The sequence below is a fragment of the Plectropomus leopardus genome, chromosome 7, assembly GCF_026936395.1.
Source record: "Plectropomus leopardus strain MGB_pleo_1.0 chromosome 7, ASM2693639v1, whole genome shotgun sequence".
In the NCBI taxonomy this organism is placed as follows: Eukaryota; Metazoa; Chordata; class Actinopteri; order Perciformes; family Serranidae; genus Plectropomus; species Plectropomus leopardus.
Window position 1 is genome coordinate 16,806,141 of NC_142182.1, and position 23,457 is coordinate 16,829,597.

Sequence of the window (23,457 nt, forward strand, 5' to 3'; positions counted from 1 at the left end):
ACTATGCCGCGTCTATACAAGCTATAATAAGTCGTTTTTAGCCATTTTTGGGACATGTCAAAATTTGACATTTTTGCCATAGTATAGTATGCGATTTTTCGTCATTTTTTCAACATGCTAAATTATGACGTTTTGTCCTTTTTGGCCATTGTTTCCACTTTGTATACTATGACGTCTATACAAGCTATAATAAGTAGTTTTTAGCCATTTTTGGGTCATGTCAAAATTTGACATTTTTGCCATAGTATAGTATGCGATTTTTCGTCATTTTTTCAACATGCTAAATTATGATGTTTTTGTCCTTTTTTGGCCATTGTTTCCACTTTGTATGTTATGACGTGTGTCTCAAAGCTATAATAGGTAGTTTTCAGCCATTTTTGGGACATGTCAAAATTTGACATTTTTGCCATAGTATAGTATGCGATTTTTCGTCATTTTTTCAACATGCTAAATTATGACGTTTTTGTCCTTTTTTGGCCATTGTTTCCACTTTGTATGCTATGACGCATTGATACAAGCTATAATAAGTAGTTTTTAGCCATTTTTGGGACATGTCAAAATTTGACATTTTTGCCATAGTATAGTATGCGATTTTTCGTCATTTTTTCAACATGCTAAATTATGACGTTTTTGTCCTTTTTTGGCCATTGTTTCCACTTTGTATGCTATGACGCATATATACAAGCTATAATAAGTTGTTTCCAGCCATTTTTGGGACATGTCAAAATTTGACATTTTTGCCATAGTATAGTATGCGATTTTTCATTCATTTTTCAACATGCTAAATTATGACGCTTTTGTCCTTTTTGGCCGTTGTTTCCACTTTGTATGCTATGACGCATTGATACAAGCTATAATAAGTTGTTTTTAGCCATTTTTGGGACATGTCAAAATTTGACATTTTTGCCATAGTATAGTATGCGATTTTTCGTCATTTTTTCAACATGCTAAATTATGACGTTTTTGTCCTTTTTTGGCCATTGTTTCCAGTTTGTATGCTATGACGCATATATACAAGCTATAATAAGTAGTTTTTAGCCATTTTTAGGACATGTCAAAATTTGACATTTTTGCCATAGTATAGTATGCGATTTTTTGTCATTTTTTCAACATGCTAAATTATGACGTTTTTGTCCTTTTTTGGCCATTGTTTCCACTTTGTATACTATGACGCGTCTATACAAGCTATAATAGGTAGTTTTTAGCCATTTTTGGGACATGTCAAAATTTGACATTTTTGCCATAGTATAGTATATGATTTTTCATCATTTTTTCAACATGCTAAATTATGATGTTTTTGTCCTTTTTGGCCATTGTTTCCACTTTGTATGTTATGACGTGTCTATACAAGCTATAATATGTCATTTTTAGCCATTTTTGGGACATGTCAAAATTTGACATTTTTGCCATAGTATAGTATGCGATTTTTCGTCATTTTTCAACATGCTAAATTATGACGCTTTTGTCCTTTTTGGCCATTGTTTCCACTTTGTATTCTATGACGCATTGATACAAGCTATAATAAGTTGTTTTTAGCCATTTTTAGGACATGTCAAAATTTGACATTTTTGCCATAGTATAGTATGCGATTTTTCGTCATTTTTTCAACATGCTAAATTATGACGTTTTTGTCCTTTTTTGGCCATTGTTTCCGCTTTGAATGCTATGACGCATCGATACAAGCTATAATAAGTAGTTTTTAGCCATTTTTGGGACATGTCAAAATTTGACATTTTTGCCATAGTATAGTATGCGATTTTTCGTCATTTTTTCAACATGCTAAATTATGACGTTTTTGTCCTATTTTGGCCATTGTTTCCACTTTGTATGCTATGACGCGTATATACAAGCTATAATAAGTTGTTTTTAGCCATTTTTGGGACATGTCAAAATTTGACATTTTTGCCATAGTATAGTATGCGATTTTTCGTCATTTTTTTCAACATGCTAAATTATGACGTTTTTGTCCTTTTTTGGCCATTGTTTCCACTTTGTATACTATGACGCGTCTATACAAGCTATAATAAGTAGTTTTCAGCCATTTTTGGGACATGTCAAAATTTGAAATTTTTGCCATAGTATAGTATGCGATTTTTCGCCATTTTTCAACATGCTAAATTATGACGTTTTGTCCTTTTTTGGCCATTGTTTCCACTTTGTATGCTATGACGCATATATACAAGCTATAATAAGTAGTTTTTAGCCATTTTTGGGACATGTCAAAATTTGACATTTTTGCCATAGTATAGTATGCGATTTTTCGTCATTTTTTCAACATGCTAAATTATGACGTTTTGTCCTTTTTGGCCATTGTTTCCACTTTGTATGTTATTACGTATCTCTTCAAGCTATAATAATTCATTTTTAGCCATTTTTGGGCCATGTCAAAATTTGACATTTTTGCCATAGTATAGTATGCGATCTTTCGTCATTTTTTCAACATGCTAAATTATGACGCTTTTGTCCTTTTTGGCCATTGTTTCCAGTTTGTATACTATGACGCGTCTATACAAGCTATAATAAGTTGTTTTTAGCCATTTTTGGGACATGTCAAAATTTGAAATTTTTGCCATAGTATAGTATGCGATTTTTCGTCATTTTTTCAACATGCTAAATTATGACGTTTTTGTCCTTTTTTGGCCATTGTTTCCACTTTGTATACTATGACGCGTCTATACAAGCTATAATAGGTAGTTTTAGCCATTTTTGGGTCATGTCAAAATTTGACATTTTTGCCATAGTATAGTATGCGATTTTTCGTCATTTTTTCAACATGCTAAATTATGACGTTTTTGTCCTTTTTCGGCCATTGTTTCCACTTTGTATGTTATTACGTGTCTCTACAAGCCATAATATGTCATTTCCAGCCATTTTTGGGACATGTCAAAATTTGACATTTTTGCCATAGTATAGTATGCGATCTTTCGTCATTTTTTCAACATGCTAAATTATGACGTTTTTGTCCTTTTTTGGCCATTGTTTCCACTTTGTATTCTATGACGCATTGATACAAGCTATAATAAGTTGTTTTTAGCCATTTTTAGGACATGTCAAAATTTGACATTTTTGCCATAGTATAGTATGCGATTTTTCGTCATTTTTTCAACATGCTAAATTATGACGTTTTTGTCCTTTTTTGGCCATTGTTTCCACTTTGTATGCTATGACGCGTATATACAAGCTATAATAAGTAGTTTTTAGCCATTTTTGGGACATGTCAAAATTTGACATTTTTGCCATAGTATAGTATGCGATCTTTCGTCATTTTTTCAACATGCTAAATTATGACGTTTTTGTCCTTTTTTGGCCATTGTTTCCACTTTGTATGCTATGACGCATTGATACAAGCTATAATAAGTTGTTTTAGCCATTTTAGGACATGTCAAAATTTGACATTTTTGCCATAGTATAGTATGCGATTTTTCGTCATTTTTTCAACATGCTAAATTATGACGTTTTTGTCCTTTTTTGGCCATTGTTTCCACTTTGTATGCTATGACGCGTATATACAAGCTATAATAAGTAGTTTTTAGCCATTTTTGGGACATGTCAAAATTTGACATTTTTGCCATAGTATAGTATGCGATTTTTCGTCATTTTTTCAACATGCTAAATTATGACGTTTTTGTCCTTTTTTGGCCATTGTTTCCACTTTGTATGCTATGACGCATTGATACAAGCTATAATAAGTTGTTTTTAGCCATTTTTGGGACATGTCAAAATTTGACATTTTTGCCATAGTATAGTATGCGATTTTTCGTCATTTTTTCAACATGCTAAATTATGACGTTTTTGTCCTTTTTTGGCCATTGTTTCCACTTTGTATGCTATGACGCATCGATACAAGCTATAATAAGTAGTTTTTAGCCATTTTTAGGACATGTCAAAATTTGACATTTTTGCCATAGTATAGTATGCGATTTTTCGTCATTTTTTCAACATGCTAAATTATGACGTTTTTGTCCTTTTTTGGCCATTGTTTCCAGTTTGTATGCTATGACGCATCGATACAAGCCTTAATAAGTAGTTTTTAGCCATTTTTAGGACATGTCAAAATTTGACATTTTTGCCATAGTATAGTATGCGATTTTTCGTCATTTTTTCAACATGCTAAATTATGACGTTTTTGTCCTTTTTTGGCCATTGTTTCCACTTTGTATACTATGACGCATATATAGAAGCTATAATAAGTAGTTTTTAGCCATTTTTGGGACATGTCAAAATTTGAAATTTTTGCCATAGTATAGTATGCGATTTTTCGTCATTTTTTCAACATGCTAAATTATGACGTTTTTGTCCTTTTTCGGCCATTGTTTCCACTTTGTATGTTATTACGTGTCTCTACAAGCCATAATATGTCATTTCCAGCCATTTTTGGGACATGTCAAAATTTGACATTTTTGCCATAGTATAGTATGCGATCTTTCGTCATTTTTTCAACATGCTAAATTATGACGTTTTTGTCTTTTTTTGGCCATTGTTTCCAGTTTGTATACTATGACGCGTCTATACAAGCTATAATAAGTTGTTTTTAGCCATTTTTGGGACATGTCAAAATTTGACATTTTTGCCATAGTATAGTATGCGATTTTTCGTCATTTTTTCAACATGCTAAATTATGACGTTTTTGTCCTTTTTTGGCCATTGTTTCCACTTTGTATACTATGACGCGTCTATACAAGCTATAATAGGTAGTTTTTAGCCATTTTTGGGTCATGTCAAAATTTGACATTTTTGCCATAGTATAGTATGCGATTTTTCGTCATTTTTTCAACATGCTAAATTATGACGTTTTTGTCCTTTTTTGGCCATTGTTTCCACTTTGTATGTTATTACGTGTCTCTACAAGCCATAATATGTCATTTCCAGCCATTTTTGGGACATGTCAAAATTTGACATTTTTGCCATAGTATAGTATGCGATCTTTCGTCATTTTTTCAACATGCTAAATTATGACGTTTTTGTCCTTTTTTGGCCATTGTTTCCACTTTGTATTCTATGACGCATTGATACAAGCTATAATAAGTTGTTTTTAGCCATTTTTAGGACATGTCAAAATTTGACATTTTTGCCATAGTATAGTATGCGATTTTTCGTCATTTTTTCAACATGCTAAATTATGACGTTTTTGTCCTTTTTTGGCCATTGTTTCCACTTTGTATGCTATGACGCGTATATACAAGCTATAATAAGTAGTTTTTAGCCATTTTTGGGACATGTCAAAATTTGACATTTTTGCCATAGTATAGTATGCGATCTTTCGTCATTTTTTCAACATGCTAAATTATGACGTTTTTGTCCTTTTTTGGCCATTGTTTCCACTTTGTATGCTATGACGCATTGATACAAGCTATAATAAGTTGTTTTTAGCCATTTTTGGGACATGTCAAAATTTGACATTTTTGCCATAGTATAGTATGCGATTTTTCGTCATTTTTTCAACATGCTAAATTATGACGTTTTTGTCCTTTTTTGGCCATTGTTTCCACTTTGTATGCTATGACGCATCGATACAAGCTATAATAAGTTGTTTTTAGCCATTTTTAGGACATGTCAAAATTTGACATTTTTGCCATAGTATAGTATGCGATTTTTCGTCATTTTTTCAACATGCTAAATTATGACGTTTTTGTCCTTTTTTGGCCATTGTTTCCAGTTTGTATGCTATGACGCATCGATACAAGCTATAATAAGTAGTTTTTAGCCATTTTTAGGACATGTCAAAATTTGACATTTTTGCCATAGTATAGTATGCGATTTTTCGTCATTTTTTCAACATGCTAAATTATGACGTTTTTGTCCTTTTTTGGCCATTGTTTCCACTTTGTATACTATGACGCGTCTATACAAGCTATAATAAGTAGTTTTCAGCCATTTTTGGGACATGTCAAAATTTGAAATTTTTGCCATAGTATAGTATGCGATTTTTCGTCATTTTTTCAACATGCTAAATTATGACGTTTTTGTCCTTTTTTGGCCATTGTTTCCACTTTGTATGCTATGACGCATATATAGAAGCTATAATAAGTAGTTTTTAGCCATTTTTGGGACATGTCAAAATTTGAAATTTTTGCCATAGTATAGTATGCGATTTTTCGTCATTTTTTCAACATGCTAAATTATGACGTTTTTGTCCTTTTTTGGCCATTGTTTCCACTTTGTATGCTATGACGCATCGATACAAGCTATAATAAGTAGTTTTTAGCCATTTTTAGGACATGTCAAAATTTGACATTTTTGCCATAGTATAGTATGCGATTTTTCGTCATTTTTTCAACATGCTAAATTATGACGTTTTTGTCCTTTTTTGGCCATTGTTTCCACTTTGTATGCTATGACGCATTGATACAAGCTATAATAAGTTGTTTTTAGCCATTTTTGGGACATGTCAAAATTTGAAATTTTGCCATAGTATAGTATGTGATTTTTCGTCATTTTTTCAACATGCTAAATTATGACGTTTTTGTCCTTTTTTGGCCATTGTTTCCACTTTGTATACTATGACGCGTCTATACAAGCTATAATAGGTAGTTTTCAGCCATTTTTGGGACATGTCAAAATTTGACATTTTTGCCATAGTATAGTATGCGATTTTTCGTCATTTTTTCAACATGCTAAATTATGACGTTTTTGTTCTTTTTTGGCCTTTGTTTCCACTTTGTATGCTATGACGCATATATAGAAGCTATAATAAGTAGTTTTTAGCCATTTTTGGGACATGTCAAAATTTGAAATTTTTGCCATAGTATAGTATGCGATTTTTCGTCATTTTTTCAACATGCTAAATTATGACGTTTTTGTCCTTTTTTGGCCATTGTTTCCACTTTGTATACTATGACGCATCGATACAAGCTATAATAAGTAGTTTTTAGCCATTTTTGGGACATGTCAAAATTTGACATTTTTGCCATAGTATAGTATGCGATTTTTCGTCATTTTTTCAACATGCTAAATTATGACATTTTTGTCCTTTTTTGGCCATTGTTTCCACTTTGTATGCTATGACGCATATATACAAGCTATAATAAGTTGTTTTTAGCCATTTTTGGGACATGTCAAAATTTGACATTTTTGCCATAGTATAGTATGCGATTTTTCATTCATTTTTCAACATGCTAAATTATGACGTTTTTGTCCTTTTTTGGCCATTGTTTCCACTTTGTATGCTATGACGCATTGATACAAGCTATAATAAGTTGTTTTTAGCCATTTTTGGGACATGTCAAAATTTGACATTTTTGCCATAGTATAGTATGCGATTTTTCGTCATTTTTTCAACATGCTAAATTATGACGTTTTTGTCCTTTTTTGGCCATTGTTTCCACTTTGTATGTTATTACGTGTCTCTACAAGCCATAATATGTCATTTCCAGCCATTTTTGGGACATGTCAAAATTTGACATTTTTGCCATAGTATAGTATGCGATTTTTCGTCATTTTTTCAACATGCTAAATTATGACGTTTTTGTCCTTTTTTGGCCACTGTTTCCAGTTTGAACACTATGACGCGTCTATACAAGCTATAATAAGTAGTTTTTAGCCATTTTTGGGACATGTCAAAATTTGAAATTTTTGCCATAGTATAGTATGCGATTTTTCGTCATTTTTCAACATGCTAAATTATGACGTTTTGTCCTTTTGGCCATTGTTTCCAGTTTGTATGCTATGACGCATCGATACAAGCCTTAATAAGTAGTTTTTAGCCATTTTTAGGACATGTCAAAATTTGACATTTTTGCCATAGTATAGTATGCGATTTTTCGTCATTTTTTTCAACATGCTAAATTATGACGTTTTTGTCCTTTTTTGGCCATTGTTTCCACTTTGTATACTATGACGCGTCTATACAAGCTATAATAAGTAGTTTTTAGCCATTTTTGGGACATGTCAAAATTTGAAATTTTTGCCATAGTATAGTATGCGATTTTTCGTCATTTTTTCAACATGCTAAATTATGACGTTTTTGTCCTTTTTTGGCCATTGTTTCCACTTTGTATGCTATGACGCATATATAGAAGCTATAATAAGTAGTTTTTAGCCATTTTTGGGACATGTCAAAATTTGAAATTTTTGCCATAGTATAGTATGCGATTTTTCGTCATTTTTTCAACATGCTAAATTATGACGTTTTTGTCCTTTTTTGGCCATTGTTTCCACTTTGTATACTATGACGCGTCTATACAAGCTATAATAGGTAGTTTTTAGCCATTTTTGGGACATGTCAAAATTTGACATTTTTGCCATAGTATAGTATGCGATTTTTCGTCATTTTTTCAACATGCTAAATTATGACGTTTTTGTCCTTTTTTGGCCATTGTTTCCACTTTGTATGCTATGACGCATTGATACAAGCTATAATAAGTTGTTTTTAGCCATTTTTGGGACATGTCAAAATTTGAAATTTTTGCCATAGTATAGTATGCGATTTTTCGTCATTTTTTCAACATGCTAAATTATGACGTTTTTGTCCTTTTTTGGCCATTGTTTCCACTTTGTATGCTATGACGCATCGATACAAGCTATAATAAGTTGTTTTTAGCCATTTTTAGGACATGTCAAAATTTGACATTTTTGCCATAGTATAGTATGCGATTTTTCGTCATTTTTTCAACATGCTAAATTATGACGTTTTTGTCCTTTTTTGGCCATTGTTTCCACTTTGTATGCTATGACGCATTGATACAAGCTATAATAAGTTGTTTTTAGCCATTTTTGGGACATGTCAAAATTTGACATTTTTGCCATAGTATAGTATGCGATTTTTCGTCATTTTTTCAACATGCTAAATTATGACGTTTTTGTCCTTTTTTGGCCATTGTTTCCACTTTGTATGCTATGACGCGTCTATACAAGCGATAATAGGTAGTCTTCAGCCATTTTTGGGACATGTCAAAATTTGACATTTTTGCCATAGTATAGTATGCGATTTTTCGTCATTTTTTCAACATGCTAAATTATGACGTTTTTGTCCTTTTTTGGCCTTTGTTTCCACTTTGTATGCTATGACGCATCGATACAAGCTATAATAAGTTGTTTTTAGCCATTTTTGGGACATGTCAAAATTTGACATTTTTGCCATAGTATAGTATGCGATTTTTCGTCATGTTTTCAACATGCTAAATTATGACGTTTTTGTCCTTTTTTGGCCATTGTTTCCACTTTGTATACTATGATGCGTCTATACAAGCTATAATAAGTTTTTTTTTAGCCATTTTTGGGACATGTCAAAATTTGACATTGTTGCCATAGTATAGTATACGATTTTTCATAATTTTTTCAACAAGCTAAATTATGACGTTTTTGTCCTTTTTTGGCCATTGTTTCCACTTTGTATGCTATGACGCATCTATACAAGCTATAATAAGTAGTTTTTAGCCATTTTTGGGACATGTCAAAATTTGACATTTTTGCCATAGTATAGTATGCGATTTTTCGTCATTTTTTCAACATGCTAAATTATGACGTTTTTGTCCTTTTTTGGCCTTTGTTTCCACTTTGTATGTCATTACGTGTCTCTACAAGCCATAATATGTCATTTCCAGCTATTTTTTGGACATGTCAAAATGTGACATTTTTGCCATAGGATAGTATGCGATTTTTCGGCATTTTTTCAACTTGCGAAATCATGACGTTTTTGTCCTTTTTTAGCCATTGTTTCCACTTTGTATGCTATGGCGCGTATATACGAGCTATAAGAGGTAGTTTTTAGCCATTTTTGGGACATGTCAAAATTTGACATTTCCCTTGCTTAGTTGCCATAGTATAGTATGCGATTTTACGTCATGTTTTTCAACATGCTGAATTATGATGTTTTTGCCCTTTTTTGGCCTTTCTTTCCACTTTGTATACTATGACACATCGATACAAGCTATAATAAGTATAGTATGCGATCTTTCATCATTTTTTCAACATGCTAAATTATAACATTTTTGTCCTTTTTTGGCCTTTGTTTCCACTTTGTATAATATGACACATCTCTACAAGCCATAATAAGTAGTTTTTAGCCATTTTAGGGACATGTCAAAATTTGACATTTTTGCAATTTTTGGCCATTTTTCAACATGCCAAAAAATGATGTTTTTGCCCATTTTTGGCATTTGTTTCTACTTTGTATGTTATTCTGGTCTCTGTAAGCAATAATATCTCATTTCCAGTCATTTTAAAGACATGTCAAAAATTGACATTTTTGCCATACTATAGTATGCGATTTTTCGTCATGTTTTCAACATGCTAAAGTGTGATGTTTTTGCCCTTTTTAGCCTTTATTTCCACATTGTATGTTATGACGCGTCTTTACAATCTATACTAATTTTTTTCAGCCGTTTTTGGAAAATGTCAAAATTTGACATTTTTGCCATACTATAATGCGTTTTTTGGCCATTTTTTCTGCACACTAAAAAATGACAGTTGTGGCCTTTTTTCTGCATTTGTTTCCACTTTGTATGTTATGACAGGTCTCTATAAGCTATAATAAGTTGTTTTTAGCCATTTTTGAGAAATGTCAAAATTTGACAATTTTGCCATAGTATAGTATGTGATTTTTGCCATTTTTTCAACATGCTAAATTATGATGTTTTTGCCCTTTGTTTCCACTCTGTATGATATAACGCGACTCTTCAAGCTATAATATGTAATTTCAAGCCATTTTTGGGACATGTCAAAATTTGACATGTTTGCCATACTATAGCATGTGATTTTTGGCCATTCTTTCAACATGCTAAATTATGATGTTTTTGGCCCTTTTTGCCTTTGTTTCCACTCTGTATGCTATAATGCGACTCTACAAGCTATAATATGTAATTTCCAGCCATTTTTGAGACATGTCAAAATCTGACATATTTGCCATACTATAGCATGCGATTTTTGGCCATTTTGAAACCGCTTATTAGGTTTTGGCAAAAAATGTAAAATATGCAAAAATATGTTGACAACCACCAAAAATAGTGTTCAGAGACAAGTCATAGTAGAGAAGATTGCAAAAAAGGTCAACCCCCCCCCCCAAAATATAGCACGTCAAAAAAAAAACCTAAAACACCAATACTATATTATGGCAAAAAAGTCAAAATATGACATGTTTCAAAATCAGCTGAAAAGCGCATGAAATAGCATGCCGAGATGTCATAGTATAGAATGTTGCAAAAATGGCCAAAAACACCTTAATATAGCATGTCCAAAAAACAACCCAAAATGCAATACTTTAGTATGGCAAAAAATGTCAAAAAATGACACGTCCCAAAAACAGCCGAAAAGCAATCAAAATAGTGTGCTGAGACAGGCCATAGCATTGAATGTTTTAAAAACAGCAAAAATCACCCTAATATAGCAAGTCGAAAAAACAACCAAAAATGCAACATTATAGTATGACAAAAAATGCCAAAACATGACATGTCCCACAAACAGCTGAAAACCGCATAAAATAGTGTGCAGAGACATGCCATAGCAAGGAATGTTGCAAAAATGGTCCAAAACACCATAATATAGAATGTCAAAAAAAAAAAACTGACCGAAAATGCAATACAATAGTATGGCAAGAAATATGACATGTCCCAAAAACAGTTGAAAATTGCATTTAATAGTGTGCCGAGACACGCCATAGTATAAATGGTGCAATAAATAAATAAATAAATAGCCAAAAACACCATAATATGGCATAGTAAAAAAACAACTAAAAATGCAATACTGTAGTATGTTGAAAAATGACATAAAATGAGATGTCCCAAAAACAGCTGAAAAACACTTAAAATAGCATGTCAAGACATGTCAAAGCATAGAATGCTGAAAAATAGCCAAAAGCACCATAATATAGCATGTTGAAAAAATGACCTAAAATGCTATACAAAGGCATGGCAAAAATGTCAAAGTATGACATGTCAAAAATACAGCTCAAACCCGCATAAAAAGTCATCTCAAGACAAGTCATAATATAGTATGTTCTTCAAAATGTGAAAAAAACGTCATACTATAGTATGTCGTTCAAAATATGATGATAAAGTCACACTATAGTCTGTCTTTCTAAACTTGATGGAAAAGTCATAGTATAGTATGCAGTAGTATGTTGTAGTATGTCAGTATAACATTAATAACATAAATTACATGTTTGGATCAGGCTTTCTGAATCGTTTTTGTCTGAGTTTTTACCATATCTCGTGCTGTGTTTTTTCTGCAATAATTCAATGAGAAGTGAGTGACATATTCATAGTATTCTTAAAACTTGCAAGGACAGCAAGTGAAGGTTACACAGACAATAGGCTGTCTCTTAATTTATTTGTGCTAGGGTAGGTGCAGAAGGAGTGAAATATAAGAACTGCAGAGCCAAATGTAGCCATGACTGTGGGGTTGGTGCAGGACAAGATTGCGCTGCAAAGAGAAATAAGTGCAGCACATATTGCTTTTCTCAGAGAGGTTGATCAGGGGGCAGAGCACAACACTTAGGGTGCATTCAGACTGAATGCAAAGTGAGTTTTAGACAAAGCATGATTGCAGAAAATGTCAAATGGGAAGTGTCAAAAGATAGGCAGCGTAGCATGAATCTTGGAACCCATCAGTCTGTCAATGTGAGAGTCTGTGCTCTGTTACAGTTTAGAACTCATCAGCAACTACAGTACTTTCTGTAGTCGTAAATGAATCTAGCTTCTTCTTACTGTAGTCTCTGTTCATGTAAAGCAGTCATAAAGCCTCCATATAAGCATGAAGTTTTCACTCAAGTTGAAACAATTCCTAGGTCCTGGGTTCAGATCCAGCCAGCTGGGGGCTGTCTGTCTTCATGACTCCTCTGACTTCCTATTCTGTCTGGTCATTGTTAACAATTCACTTAGCAACCTAAGACACTACCAAACAAAATTATGGCAGATCTCTATGAACAGATATCTGAGTATGAATTTAGCTAAATTAGTAGAAAGCTTTTAAAAAGAAAAATTGTCATCAGACATTAGCTGATGGGTTCAGAGATTGCATTTCGACTGATGGGTTACAACTCTTTAGCTCTCCGCATGGACTGTTTACCTGTGGGCAACCAAAGCCCACTCAAATGTGACTGGTCAAAACCACTCAAACTACAAACAGAGAACAAAATACTCCCAATCCCAAATTTCTGCTCCATTGCCTATAGACTCTGCATACATGAATGCATAAATGCTGACATCTGTGCAGAGCTGTCCACATTTCCATGCAGGTTGCCAGTCACAGAAGTGACACATATAGACAGACAAACCCCAGCTGGCTGAATCTGAACCCAGGACCCAAAAACTGTTTCAACTTGAGTGAATACTTCACACTTAGGCTTTATAACTCCTTTATGTAAACATACAGAGACAGGAAGTTAGATTGGTTGACAACTGCAGGAAGTGAAGCAGCTGTCACACAAACAGCACAGAGACTTGGCAAAGGCATTGTGTCATTGCTAGCTAGCAACAGCTAACGTCTGTTCAAAGGTTGCTTAGGCCGTCTGAAACGAAAAGGGCACAAACTGCAAAGAGCAGTCAAATCTGTGCAAATGAGAGGGAAAAGTACACTTTGCTTTGTTCAGTCTGCAGACACTTTTAGGACACAACCTCTAAGTAAGTGGAAAATGTACTGCAAAATGCATTGAGACACTAACACTACAAAGAGGGATAGATGTACAGCAGTTTTAAGGACAAAAAGAAAAATGGTGTCTTAGGAGGAAAATCTATCACACTTCCCTACTGTGCCTTTAATCTTTGACTCTATACGCGCTCCTCCATATTCAGTATCTCCACTGTCTTATCATCTGATGGCTCCTTATACATGACTACAGCCGCCTTTGGTAGAAATCCAGGTGACTTTGATTCACCAAGATGAGATCAGGGTGCAGAAGACAGTGATGTCAATATTTCAAGATGTGTGGGTGCCTGGAACGCCCACTGAGCACAGGCCTTATAACTTGTAGAATATGGTTGCACAGAGGCCACTGGATGCACACTTATTTTTTTAACCATGTTTCCAGACAAACAAATGCACCCAGGTACAAAGCAAAAAAGAAAAATAGGGAGAAAATATATGGGAGAGAGCAAAAAAAACCTAGAACAAATGGAGATGGAAAAAGCAATTTATCACAAAGCCTCGTACCTGCACTACCAAGATGACCATGCCTATGGTTCCCAGCAGGTGTTTGTTGTCATCCAGCCATTCCTCCACTTTCTCAAAGCAGCCCTGAAATGGAACAAAAGCTTGTAAAGATACAACCACGCAAGTGTTCATTTTCACATTGTCACATCATGTGCAGCCAGTTTGGTCACCTAGAAAAACCATCCAGTTCATGTTTTCCACAAAAACTGCATCTCTTACATATAAGATATCCCCTCAGATGAATAAACTACCAGGTGAGGTGTTATAACAAGTGAATTACCCATGAGTGATGCCTTTTATGTGCAGGTTTATTGGCCATATGGAAAGACCTGCACACTACCTCTTAAATGTATTCCCACCTGGGTTCAATCACAGGTCACTCACCGTTGAAGAACTTAATGGTGGTTTCAGCTGCAAAGTGGTGCCCATTCTTGAGTGTGGGTGCTGAGGCAGCATGTACGACTTAACTATACAGCGTGTGGCCGTCTCCTTTGGGCAGGATTACACACAGGCTTTTAATGCTGCGGTTTCCCAGTGGGCCAGCTCAATGTCTGCCTATTCTCATTTTGGCAATTATATTACATCTTTTAATCCCCTACTTTGGACCTGTTAACAAACCACATGCCAGACCAATAGCAGATTAAACTTGTAATGGGGGGATTGGTGAACATTGTGCTGCAAGCTTTTTGGAAAAAAGAAAAGAGAAAAAAAGAGCTGTTGTCTCATGTATAATGGAAACAAATCCAGTGTGATCAGAATTCAGCAATAAGACGAAAACTTTAAAGCTACTTTAAATACCCATAGAGGGTGAAGAAAAAACTACTGAACAGATGGACGGCAGATTAAAAATGTATAAAGATTTATAATTTGCAGGTCCCCTGTGAATCCTGTACTTATAAGTCTGTGTCCTAGATCAACATAATTATTATTTAAAACTGTGTGTGTATGTGTGTGTGTATATATATATATATATATATATACATACATACATACATATATATTGACCAGACACTCATTTTTTTCACAATAAAAAATGGCTCCTTGAAACTTATGACTGCTAGTAATTGACAGGAAACTATGCGCGAGGAAAGCACTGTGTTGACACTGTGGTTGACTCAGTACTCGTTAAGTGGATTGATAATGCACGGTCATGTAATGCCCTTTTGAGTGGGCCTTTGGCAAGGGGAAAAGACAGGGAGCCTGGGAGAATTTCAAAGTTGCCATAGGCTGGTTTGAGGGAATTAAAAAGAGGGAGAACATTGGGCCTCATGCAAGAAACTATGTACGAACACATTTTCTCTCATTTTTGCTCATATCCAGGATTTGTTCTTATTTTATTAGTACTCACTGACTTTTGGGATTCACCAATGTTTTCTTATTTTTGCTTTTGTCTTAGGTAAGAGAAAATTTTACGAGTGGCCAAGAGCACTCGTACCATGATAAGAGAAAAACATCTTGTTTTCACAGTTCACCAATTGTTGTCCAAAACGAAGGAAAAATAAGTTTTATCTTTAAGGACTTTTTAAAAATTCATGAATATCACTTAATCAAATTTATATGGGGTTTTAGAGGAATTATAATGACTGGATTATTAAATCTCAGGGGTAAAGTGATACTACTATACTCAGTCTGTTGATCCCCAATGACAGTAATTTCAGTTGCTGTGCATCCCTTTGCTGAAATGTAACTAAGTACATTTACTCAAGTACAGTACTTAAGTACAAATCTGAAGTTACTTTTATGTTGCATGCCACTTTTAACTTCTACTTCACTACACTTCAGAGAAATACTGTACTTTTTACGCAACTATTATTATTATTAGATACCTACTTTACAAGTTAAGATTTTTTCACACAAACCATAAATATGAAAATATACAAATGCAGCTGAAACAATTAGTCAGTTAATTAGAAAATTAATTGGCAATGATTTCTTTCGTGTATGTCATTTTTCAGGCAAAAAATAACAAAAAAATCAGGATTCCAGATCTTATTTATTTAAAACTTTTTGCATTCCTGAAATCACATTTACTTTAAGTTTATTCAACAGTACATCAGTCTCACTACTGCAGAAGTTCTTCCTCTTCTTACAGCCTTTTTTGGTATCATGTCTCCAGTCTTGGCCATGTGCCAGAATCTTTGCACACGGCACAAAACCTGCCCTTATGTAGTGTTCAGGGACATTACCTATGCTAATAGGTGACTTAAGGTTTTGGTGCATCTGGAGATGACTTCTCTTATATTTTCTCTTACCAAAGAAGTAAGAGAATATGTAGGAGAAATTTAAGAGAATGTTGCTGCATGAGGCCCAATGTGTTTAAGAAACTGCATGGTGAAGCTGCACCTATTCCATTTGATAGTTAGCAAAGCTGTCACTTTTATAAGTATGTTATTGGTTATGCACTGTGCATATGTTGGTATGTGTGCATGTATGTGTATGTATATATCTATGTTTATCAAATTGATTAGGGGCGGCTGTGGCTCAGAGGTAGAGTGGGTCGTCCTCTAATCAGAAGGTCAGCGGTTCGATCCCCAGCTCCTCTGAACAACATGTCAAAGTATCCTTGGGCAAGATACTGAACCCCAAATTGCTCCTGATGCTGCGTCATCAGAGTGTGAGTGTGTGTGAATGATTACTGAGTAGCAGGTGGCACCTTGTATGGTAGCCCCACCAGTGTGTGTGAATGGGTGAATGTGACATGTAGTGTTGAAGTGCTTTGAGTGGTCAATAAGACTAGAAAAGCACTATACACGTATAGTCCATTTACCATTTACCATTATCTCATAAATTTTTGTCTGTTATTACAGATATTTGTTCTTACCTAAAAAAAAACAAGCACTGACCAACTATTAATGAGACCACTGCACGCTGTTTTTTCTATTTCACACTGGACTTCTTCATTGTTCCCTTTTCCATCATCTCATTCCAATCTGCAGAATACAGTTCACAATTTAGGTTAAGAAAAAGCTCATAATTTTCTGTTCCAGCAAAGTTCTGAACCAACTTATTTTTGGTTGAAAAGCTCTGAGCAGGCAGAACCTGTACATTGTTCGTGGAATATGAGTATTTGTGGTTGTTTCAAGTCACTTTGTGGTCATTTAGCATCTTTTCATGTTGTTTTTAGACTTTTTATAGTCAGCTTAATTCCCTTTATAGATTTTTGATTGACTTTCCAACAACTGATGCTATCAGTTACTTGAAAAAGAGGTTTTGGTTTAAGGAACCTATAACCAGTTGGGCCATTGTGCTATTGTGCTTGTGCTTGATGGGCCACTTCACTGTTCCCACCATGGTTGAATAATATGACACATCTAAAACAAACAAACAAACAAACAAACAAACAAACAAACAAACAAACAAACAAACAAAAAAGCATTAGGTTTGAGCCAATGTGAACTCACCCTGCTCCAGAACATGTTTGTGGAGTTTCGCCCACAATTCTGGTAATGCTCCTGGCAGCAGCGGTCAGGAACAACCTTCTCCTTTAGGGCGTCATGCCAGTCGGTGTACGATATCACACCGCAGCACTTCCACTGTGAATACCACAGATACACACACATGTCGGACACAAGATTAGTTAATGCTTGCTGTCAGTCCAGGGAGACCTCAAACTAACTTTAATGTAAAAGGCTGTAATTAGTCCCTTTGCTTTAGAGGAGTGCAATAATGGAATGAAGCGTACTTCAACGGCTAGCTTTGACTTTTAATGTTGCATTAAAGCCAAAGCCAAACGTAGAAACACATTAGCTGGAATATTTCAGTGAAAAACTTTGCATTTATATATCACTTCTAGCATTGCAAGTGAACATTTATGCAAATGTTGCCAATATTTAATGTAATGCACTGTGTGAGGTCTGCCTACCTCTGCCTGAATGATGTTCCAGGCATTTCGCAGACCTATGTTGTTTTCTGAATTATAGAGAGCCAGGCCATCCTTCAGATCCTGCTTGGCATTCTCGCTCACCTGGAGACGAAAAACAGCAGCCTTGGTTAGAGACCTTGGTTTGAAGGGGGTGGTTGGAACTGCTCAATGAGTTATAGCATTTTTTATAGTATTTATATTGGATCAGGGAGTTACAGCTTGAGTGCGTGTAAGGGTGCACTCATTACCAATGTATTTTTCACACAGATGTATACGATAATGGTGTCTGTGGTGTGCAGCCCTTTTTGTGTTCTTGGGGGGTTGTGTATGGTTGATCATGTTTTTCCTTCTTTGTGATGTGGCAGGGAGCTAATGGTTGATTGAATGTAAAGACAAATGGATACCAACATGCAAGTGGAAAGCAGCTTAATTACAGGTAAACTTTGTCCTCGTCAACTAAAAAAAAACTCGCTACTGTAACCTTTGCATGATGACTGCAAATTTGACATGTGTCCTATGGGGCGTCGCTACACACACACACACACACACACACACACACACACACACACACACACACACACACACACACACACGCATTCAACATGCCCTTCAGCAGAGCTAGCAAATCATTTTCCTCTTGACTGAACCCCAACAATATGCTCAGGGTTGTGCCATGTCTGATGGAGATTAATATCTCATCCGATGTGTTAATGAGATACAAAATCAGAGCTTTAGTTCTCCTGCAGTTCGCTTCGCCCGTGGGGATTTGCTAACTGCCACGACAGATTGAGAGGCGCTTCAGATATGGGGTAATTACTACTGGAAAAATGACATGCACTGCCAGAACCATGCTGTACATCTTCACGAGGCACTACAAGTTATATTGCAACAAAAGGAACGCTTTTTACTTTAATACTTGAAGCTTAAGGCCTCAGACTGTGCCTGGGAAGGAAAAAAAGTAGCATCATGGCTGTCACCGCCTGACACAACAAGGTGCTTTTAGCTATTCACCCATTTCTTTACTCAGAGAGGGAGGACTGGTGTTCAGCTAGTCATTGTTTGGAAGCTGCTTAGTAAATCCCTCTGTTTATAACAATAATAGAAGCAGGAAATTGCAACAGCTTTGTAGATAATGTCAGCCTGCTATATTAAAGAAATATGATTTTTAATGTCACTTGACTAATTAGCTGTGTAGCTCAGCAGAAACCTACATTGTGTATACTGTGCTGTGTATGAAAGACAGACCAAGCCTCCCTCAAGATTAAGCTTTAAATTAAGTGGCTGAGCAATTTATTGGTGAGAAGAAAAAAACTCAAACTGTTGTTTTCTGAGCTGAACAGCATAACAAATGTATTTGCTGAATTAAACATAAAAGTCAGATTTTTCTTTACAGAGTAATTAAAGTTTCCCTGGCAATAAAATGCTTTAGTAATCATTAATCATGCAAAACCCATTTAAAAAAACCCTCTCAAAACCTTTGAAATAGGAGTAGTATCATTTCAAATCAAATTCTTCTTCCTCACTCAGTAACTTTGCTGATGCAGAGGAGCGTATCTGTGTATTGCACCTCAGGCTGCAGGCCCTACCATATCTGTCCTTGTGCAGGAAAATGAGATGAAGAGCAGCATCATCAATCTCTGCCTCGTACTTTGTTTCTAACCTCTATCTTCTCCTCTCCATCTAGGCTATATGTGATGCTGCTCGCTCATTACTGACTCCTCGCGCTAACACAGTCACTAGAGAGCAGGGGGTGCCCCCCCCCCTCCCCCCTCCCTTCTACCACTACAATAAAAATCATCTTCTGAGTCGCCAATAAGTCTTTGCATATCTTCCATTTCATGTGTGGAAGTCTTTGGTACAGCCTGAAATGAAACTTAATGATCCAGATTTACCGCTAACGAGAGGCAGACAAATGACTGCAGAACAAACACGGATTTGATCATGCAACACTCTGACCCATTTTCTCCTTGCAAAAGGAGCAGATACAAACACATTCTTTGTTGTATTAGCCTATTTTTTTATGATGAGGAAAACTAACTTCTTGACTGAAGTTCACGTTGCTGGTACTGAAAATTGTTCACAAATAACACCATACTTTGGCATCATTCTGCTAACTTTTCTCTGAAAGTTACCACGGGGCATCAATGTAATCCCTCAGATGTGGCATATTGACAAAACCCTCAGACACGGCTCATACTTCTCATTACATAGATAAGCCGGCGGTTTCCTCTGGGCTGACCAAGTCCTGCTCAGCAATACAGGACAGCACATTTATCACAGAAATGTAACAGGTTCAGCTTGGCCAGCTGGGTGAAAACACGGGAGTCACAAAAAGGGAGAAAACAGAGCGGATATACAGGTTGACAGGGTGGAGGATGGGATAAGCTTGCTATCCAAATTGGTGTGTGTTTTCTGTCACTGTGCACAAAAGCAGAGAACAGAGAGTGGGTGGTGGATTGTCTGATAAACACCTGTCTGTCTGTCACTTGAGACACTGCAATAATACAATAATGCCAGCCAGTAGTGAAAATACCAAACAGTAAAGTATTACAGCTATTCTTTGTTTAATTTTCTGCTTCTCTTATGCTTTAATTCTTTAACTTTACCAAAATCTCACAAACATATTTTGGTGGTTTTATCCCAGAGGCACAGATACATTAATAATTCCACTACAAGCACTCCCTGCTGTCACAATCAGGCCCCAGATTGGGTGACATGTAAACACCTGGGGGACCAGGGACACTGGGACTTGTCACCATGCAGACATGGAGCCACACTGCTTATTCATTACTGGAGTACATAGCCATGACAGAGCTGTCTGCTCCCATTTTCAAAAAGTGAGAGACTTGATTTTTTTCATTTGTATCAGTTCTGCATATGCACCTTAAAACCATTTTTCCTGTTCAGACAGGGAGGGTCACATGTATGCCATGGAGGTGACAAATTCTGAGATGGAGGAACACATTTAAAGACATGCTATTGTACCCCAGTGTCAACTCCCTTGTATTTCTTTCTCATCAGTTTTGCCTCTGAGGATGACTGATGTCTCCGAGGGTGGTTTGAGTTCCTCACTAAACACCAGAAAGTATTGTTTGTTTACAGTAGGTGGTGTAATGGGTGTATAGAAGAGCAATTAGTGTATTGTGTGAGTTTTATTCACTTTTACCCACCAACTATTTATCACTTTGAGCGATTGCAATCTTCAAACAATGTTACGGCGTTTAATTCCAAACGAATCACAGTCTCTGCAGTACAATTTCACTACAGAAAAAGAATATCAACAGACTATGCGGGAGGCTCAGTAAACATATTATCATTCTGAGAATGAAGCCAACTAAATGAAAACACAACCCATCTGTGAAATGAGACAAATGGTACATTCAGTATGTAGAAATATAGCCAGATTAAGTTTTAGTAGTCTGCCACCTTCTGTGCACACTGACAGGAGAAAAGAGCTTGGAGCTATGCGGGAGCCTGACATATATAATTGAGAGGGAGCTGAGGCATAAGTCAGAGGAAAAAAGTGAAGAGCACTAACTTCTTACTGAAGAATCTCTTAAGTTAAACCAGCAATATATATTTTTTTTTGGTCTCCTGGGGCAGTGGACACAAGCTTTGAACAAAACATGATATCAGTAATATGATAGTGACTGCGGTGATAGCAAAGTCGCTTATTTATACATCCAGCAGTTATGTAACATTTTTAGTCATTTGGAGATGTTTTTCTAGCAATGCGCAACAACAAGTCAAGTATTCACTCTTCTTTAAGTCTGGAGCTGACAACAGGAGCCTGATTTTGTGGACCCACAGAATGTTTGTTTTCTTTTTTATACCCAAATTAGCTTTATTATAATGTAATGATCTCAGTTGTCAAAGAGAAAATGTATTGAAATACTCAAAACATTCCCCTAGATGCTGTGTCTTTTCAAACATTTTGCCAATAAATTGTCTGTGGAGCAGCTCCAAACTTTATACCCTATGGCATCACAAATTTGAGTTTTAGTACTCTAGAGTTGTTCATGTTTACTTGTATTTTTTTTTTAAACTATCTTAGACCACAGGAAAAATGTGTATAAATTTTCAAGATGGGTGTAGTTCCTCTTTAAGTTGCTAGATGCTCCAGTGTGTTCCCCAGCTGGTTGCTCACTTCAACTGCGTTTCTGTTTGGTGCTGGGAGGTAGCGTAAAATGGGTTTTCAGATGTCTTTGGCTAAAAACCAGCTACGTGCTGAGAGAGTGAACCAAAACAGTAAAGTTGAAAGCAGGAGAACTGCAGGCAGGGGTGTTATGTGGGTTTGTCATTGTGGCTAACTTTCTCATCAAATCACGTTAGCCATTGTAAATATTGTTTATAGCCACTCAATACTGTATTTGCACACATTTACCCCCTTACTATACCAGGGCAGATTCATGACACATACATCATAGCACATAATATCAACTATCTGCACTCTGTAAACAGATGGATGGATGGTTTATTTGTACCAAAAGATGTAGGACACGTTATTTTGGTTTTGGTCAAGGTTTGTTTTGATGTGGTCTAGGTAAGTGTTGATGATGATGAAGCGGGAAACGGTGGGAAAAAACTGTGTAAAACTACAACTTGGAAATTTCCATCAAAGCAGGCTTCAGAATCATGCAGAGCGTAAAACTGGAAATGGACACCAATCTTGAGGGACTTAACTGTAGAGAACTGAGAGGACTCTTGGCACAGCAAATTTCCCATTTGCAGGACTATTCTTCAAAGTTCTTTTCCCTGTACTTCTCGCCTCATCTCCCCCCCTCTCATCTTATCCTCAGTCTTTAAACATGACTTATTCTATGAAGTCTTAAACAGCTACACATTTCAGAATAAATTGTCACTTATTTTACTTTCTTCAAGTGAAAGAAAGCAGGTCTTTCTCTGCATTGTCAGATCACAGAGACTATGTGTGCTCATCTCTAGTCAGCTGCACAAAAGTATTGAAAGTGTTACCTCATAACCAAACATTAAAGTGACAGTCACACCCCATCTTCCATCATTAGCTTTTGAAGGATAAACTCATGTGAACCCAAAACAACTTCCTTTTTCACATCTAATTTGTCACATTCAATCTGGGTACCTCTTTCTAAAGTGTTTAGTACTGCTACACTCTGTTCCACAGTCATTCCTGGGTCACATGTACACTGTTAGGGCAAACTGGCTGTAATCATCACATCCTTTGACTCCTGAGGACTCTAAGAACCAAAGCTAACAATTTTTTACTGTTTCTCTCATTGCTCAGTTCTGGACAAATGCGTTAGCTAACTGCCCGGAAAGTGTAATAAATGATGTGGAGGGAAACAGCATCACAGCCAGAGGTCCCCAACAGCACATCATTAAAAAGGATACTAAATTCCCTCAGTTGCTCTGCAAGCCTGTGCCGGGTAGCCTAGGGCCAGGGCACTCAACAGAGCAAGGGGAAGACCTCCACTACCTCTCTGTAATTGGTCTGGAAAAAAATTAAAGCATGGCCAGAGACTGAACATAAT

At 35.8% G+C, this 23,457-nt stretch overlaps 1 protein-coding gene across 4 annotated transcripts in view; it reads right to left on the minus strand.

Moving 5' to 3' along the window:
* tspan9a (tetraspanin 9a) overlaps positions 1-23,457 on the minus strand; it is a 232,274-nt gene that overhangs the window by 30,991 nt on the left and 177,826 nt on the right. For all 4 annotated transcript variants that reach the window (XM_088080084.1, XM_088080083.1, XM_088080082.1 and 1 more), the window contains 3 exons: positions 17,948-18,049; positions 17,487-17,618; positions 14,086-14,169 (listed from right to left, as the gene is read on the minus strand). In XM_088080084.1, coding sequence (XP_087936210.1) covers positions 14,086-14,169; positions 17,487-17,618; positions 17,948-18,049 — 318 coding nt within the window. The remainder of the gene's footprint in view (positions 1-14,085; positions 14,170-17,486; positions 17,619-17,947; positions 18,050-23,457) is intronic.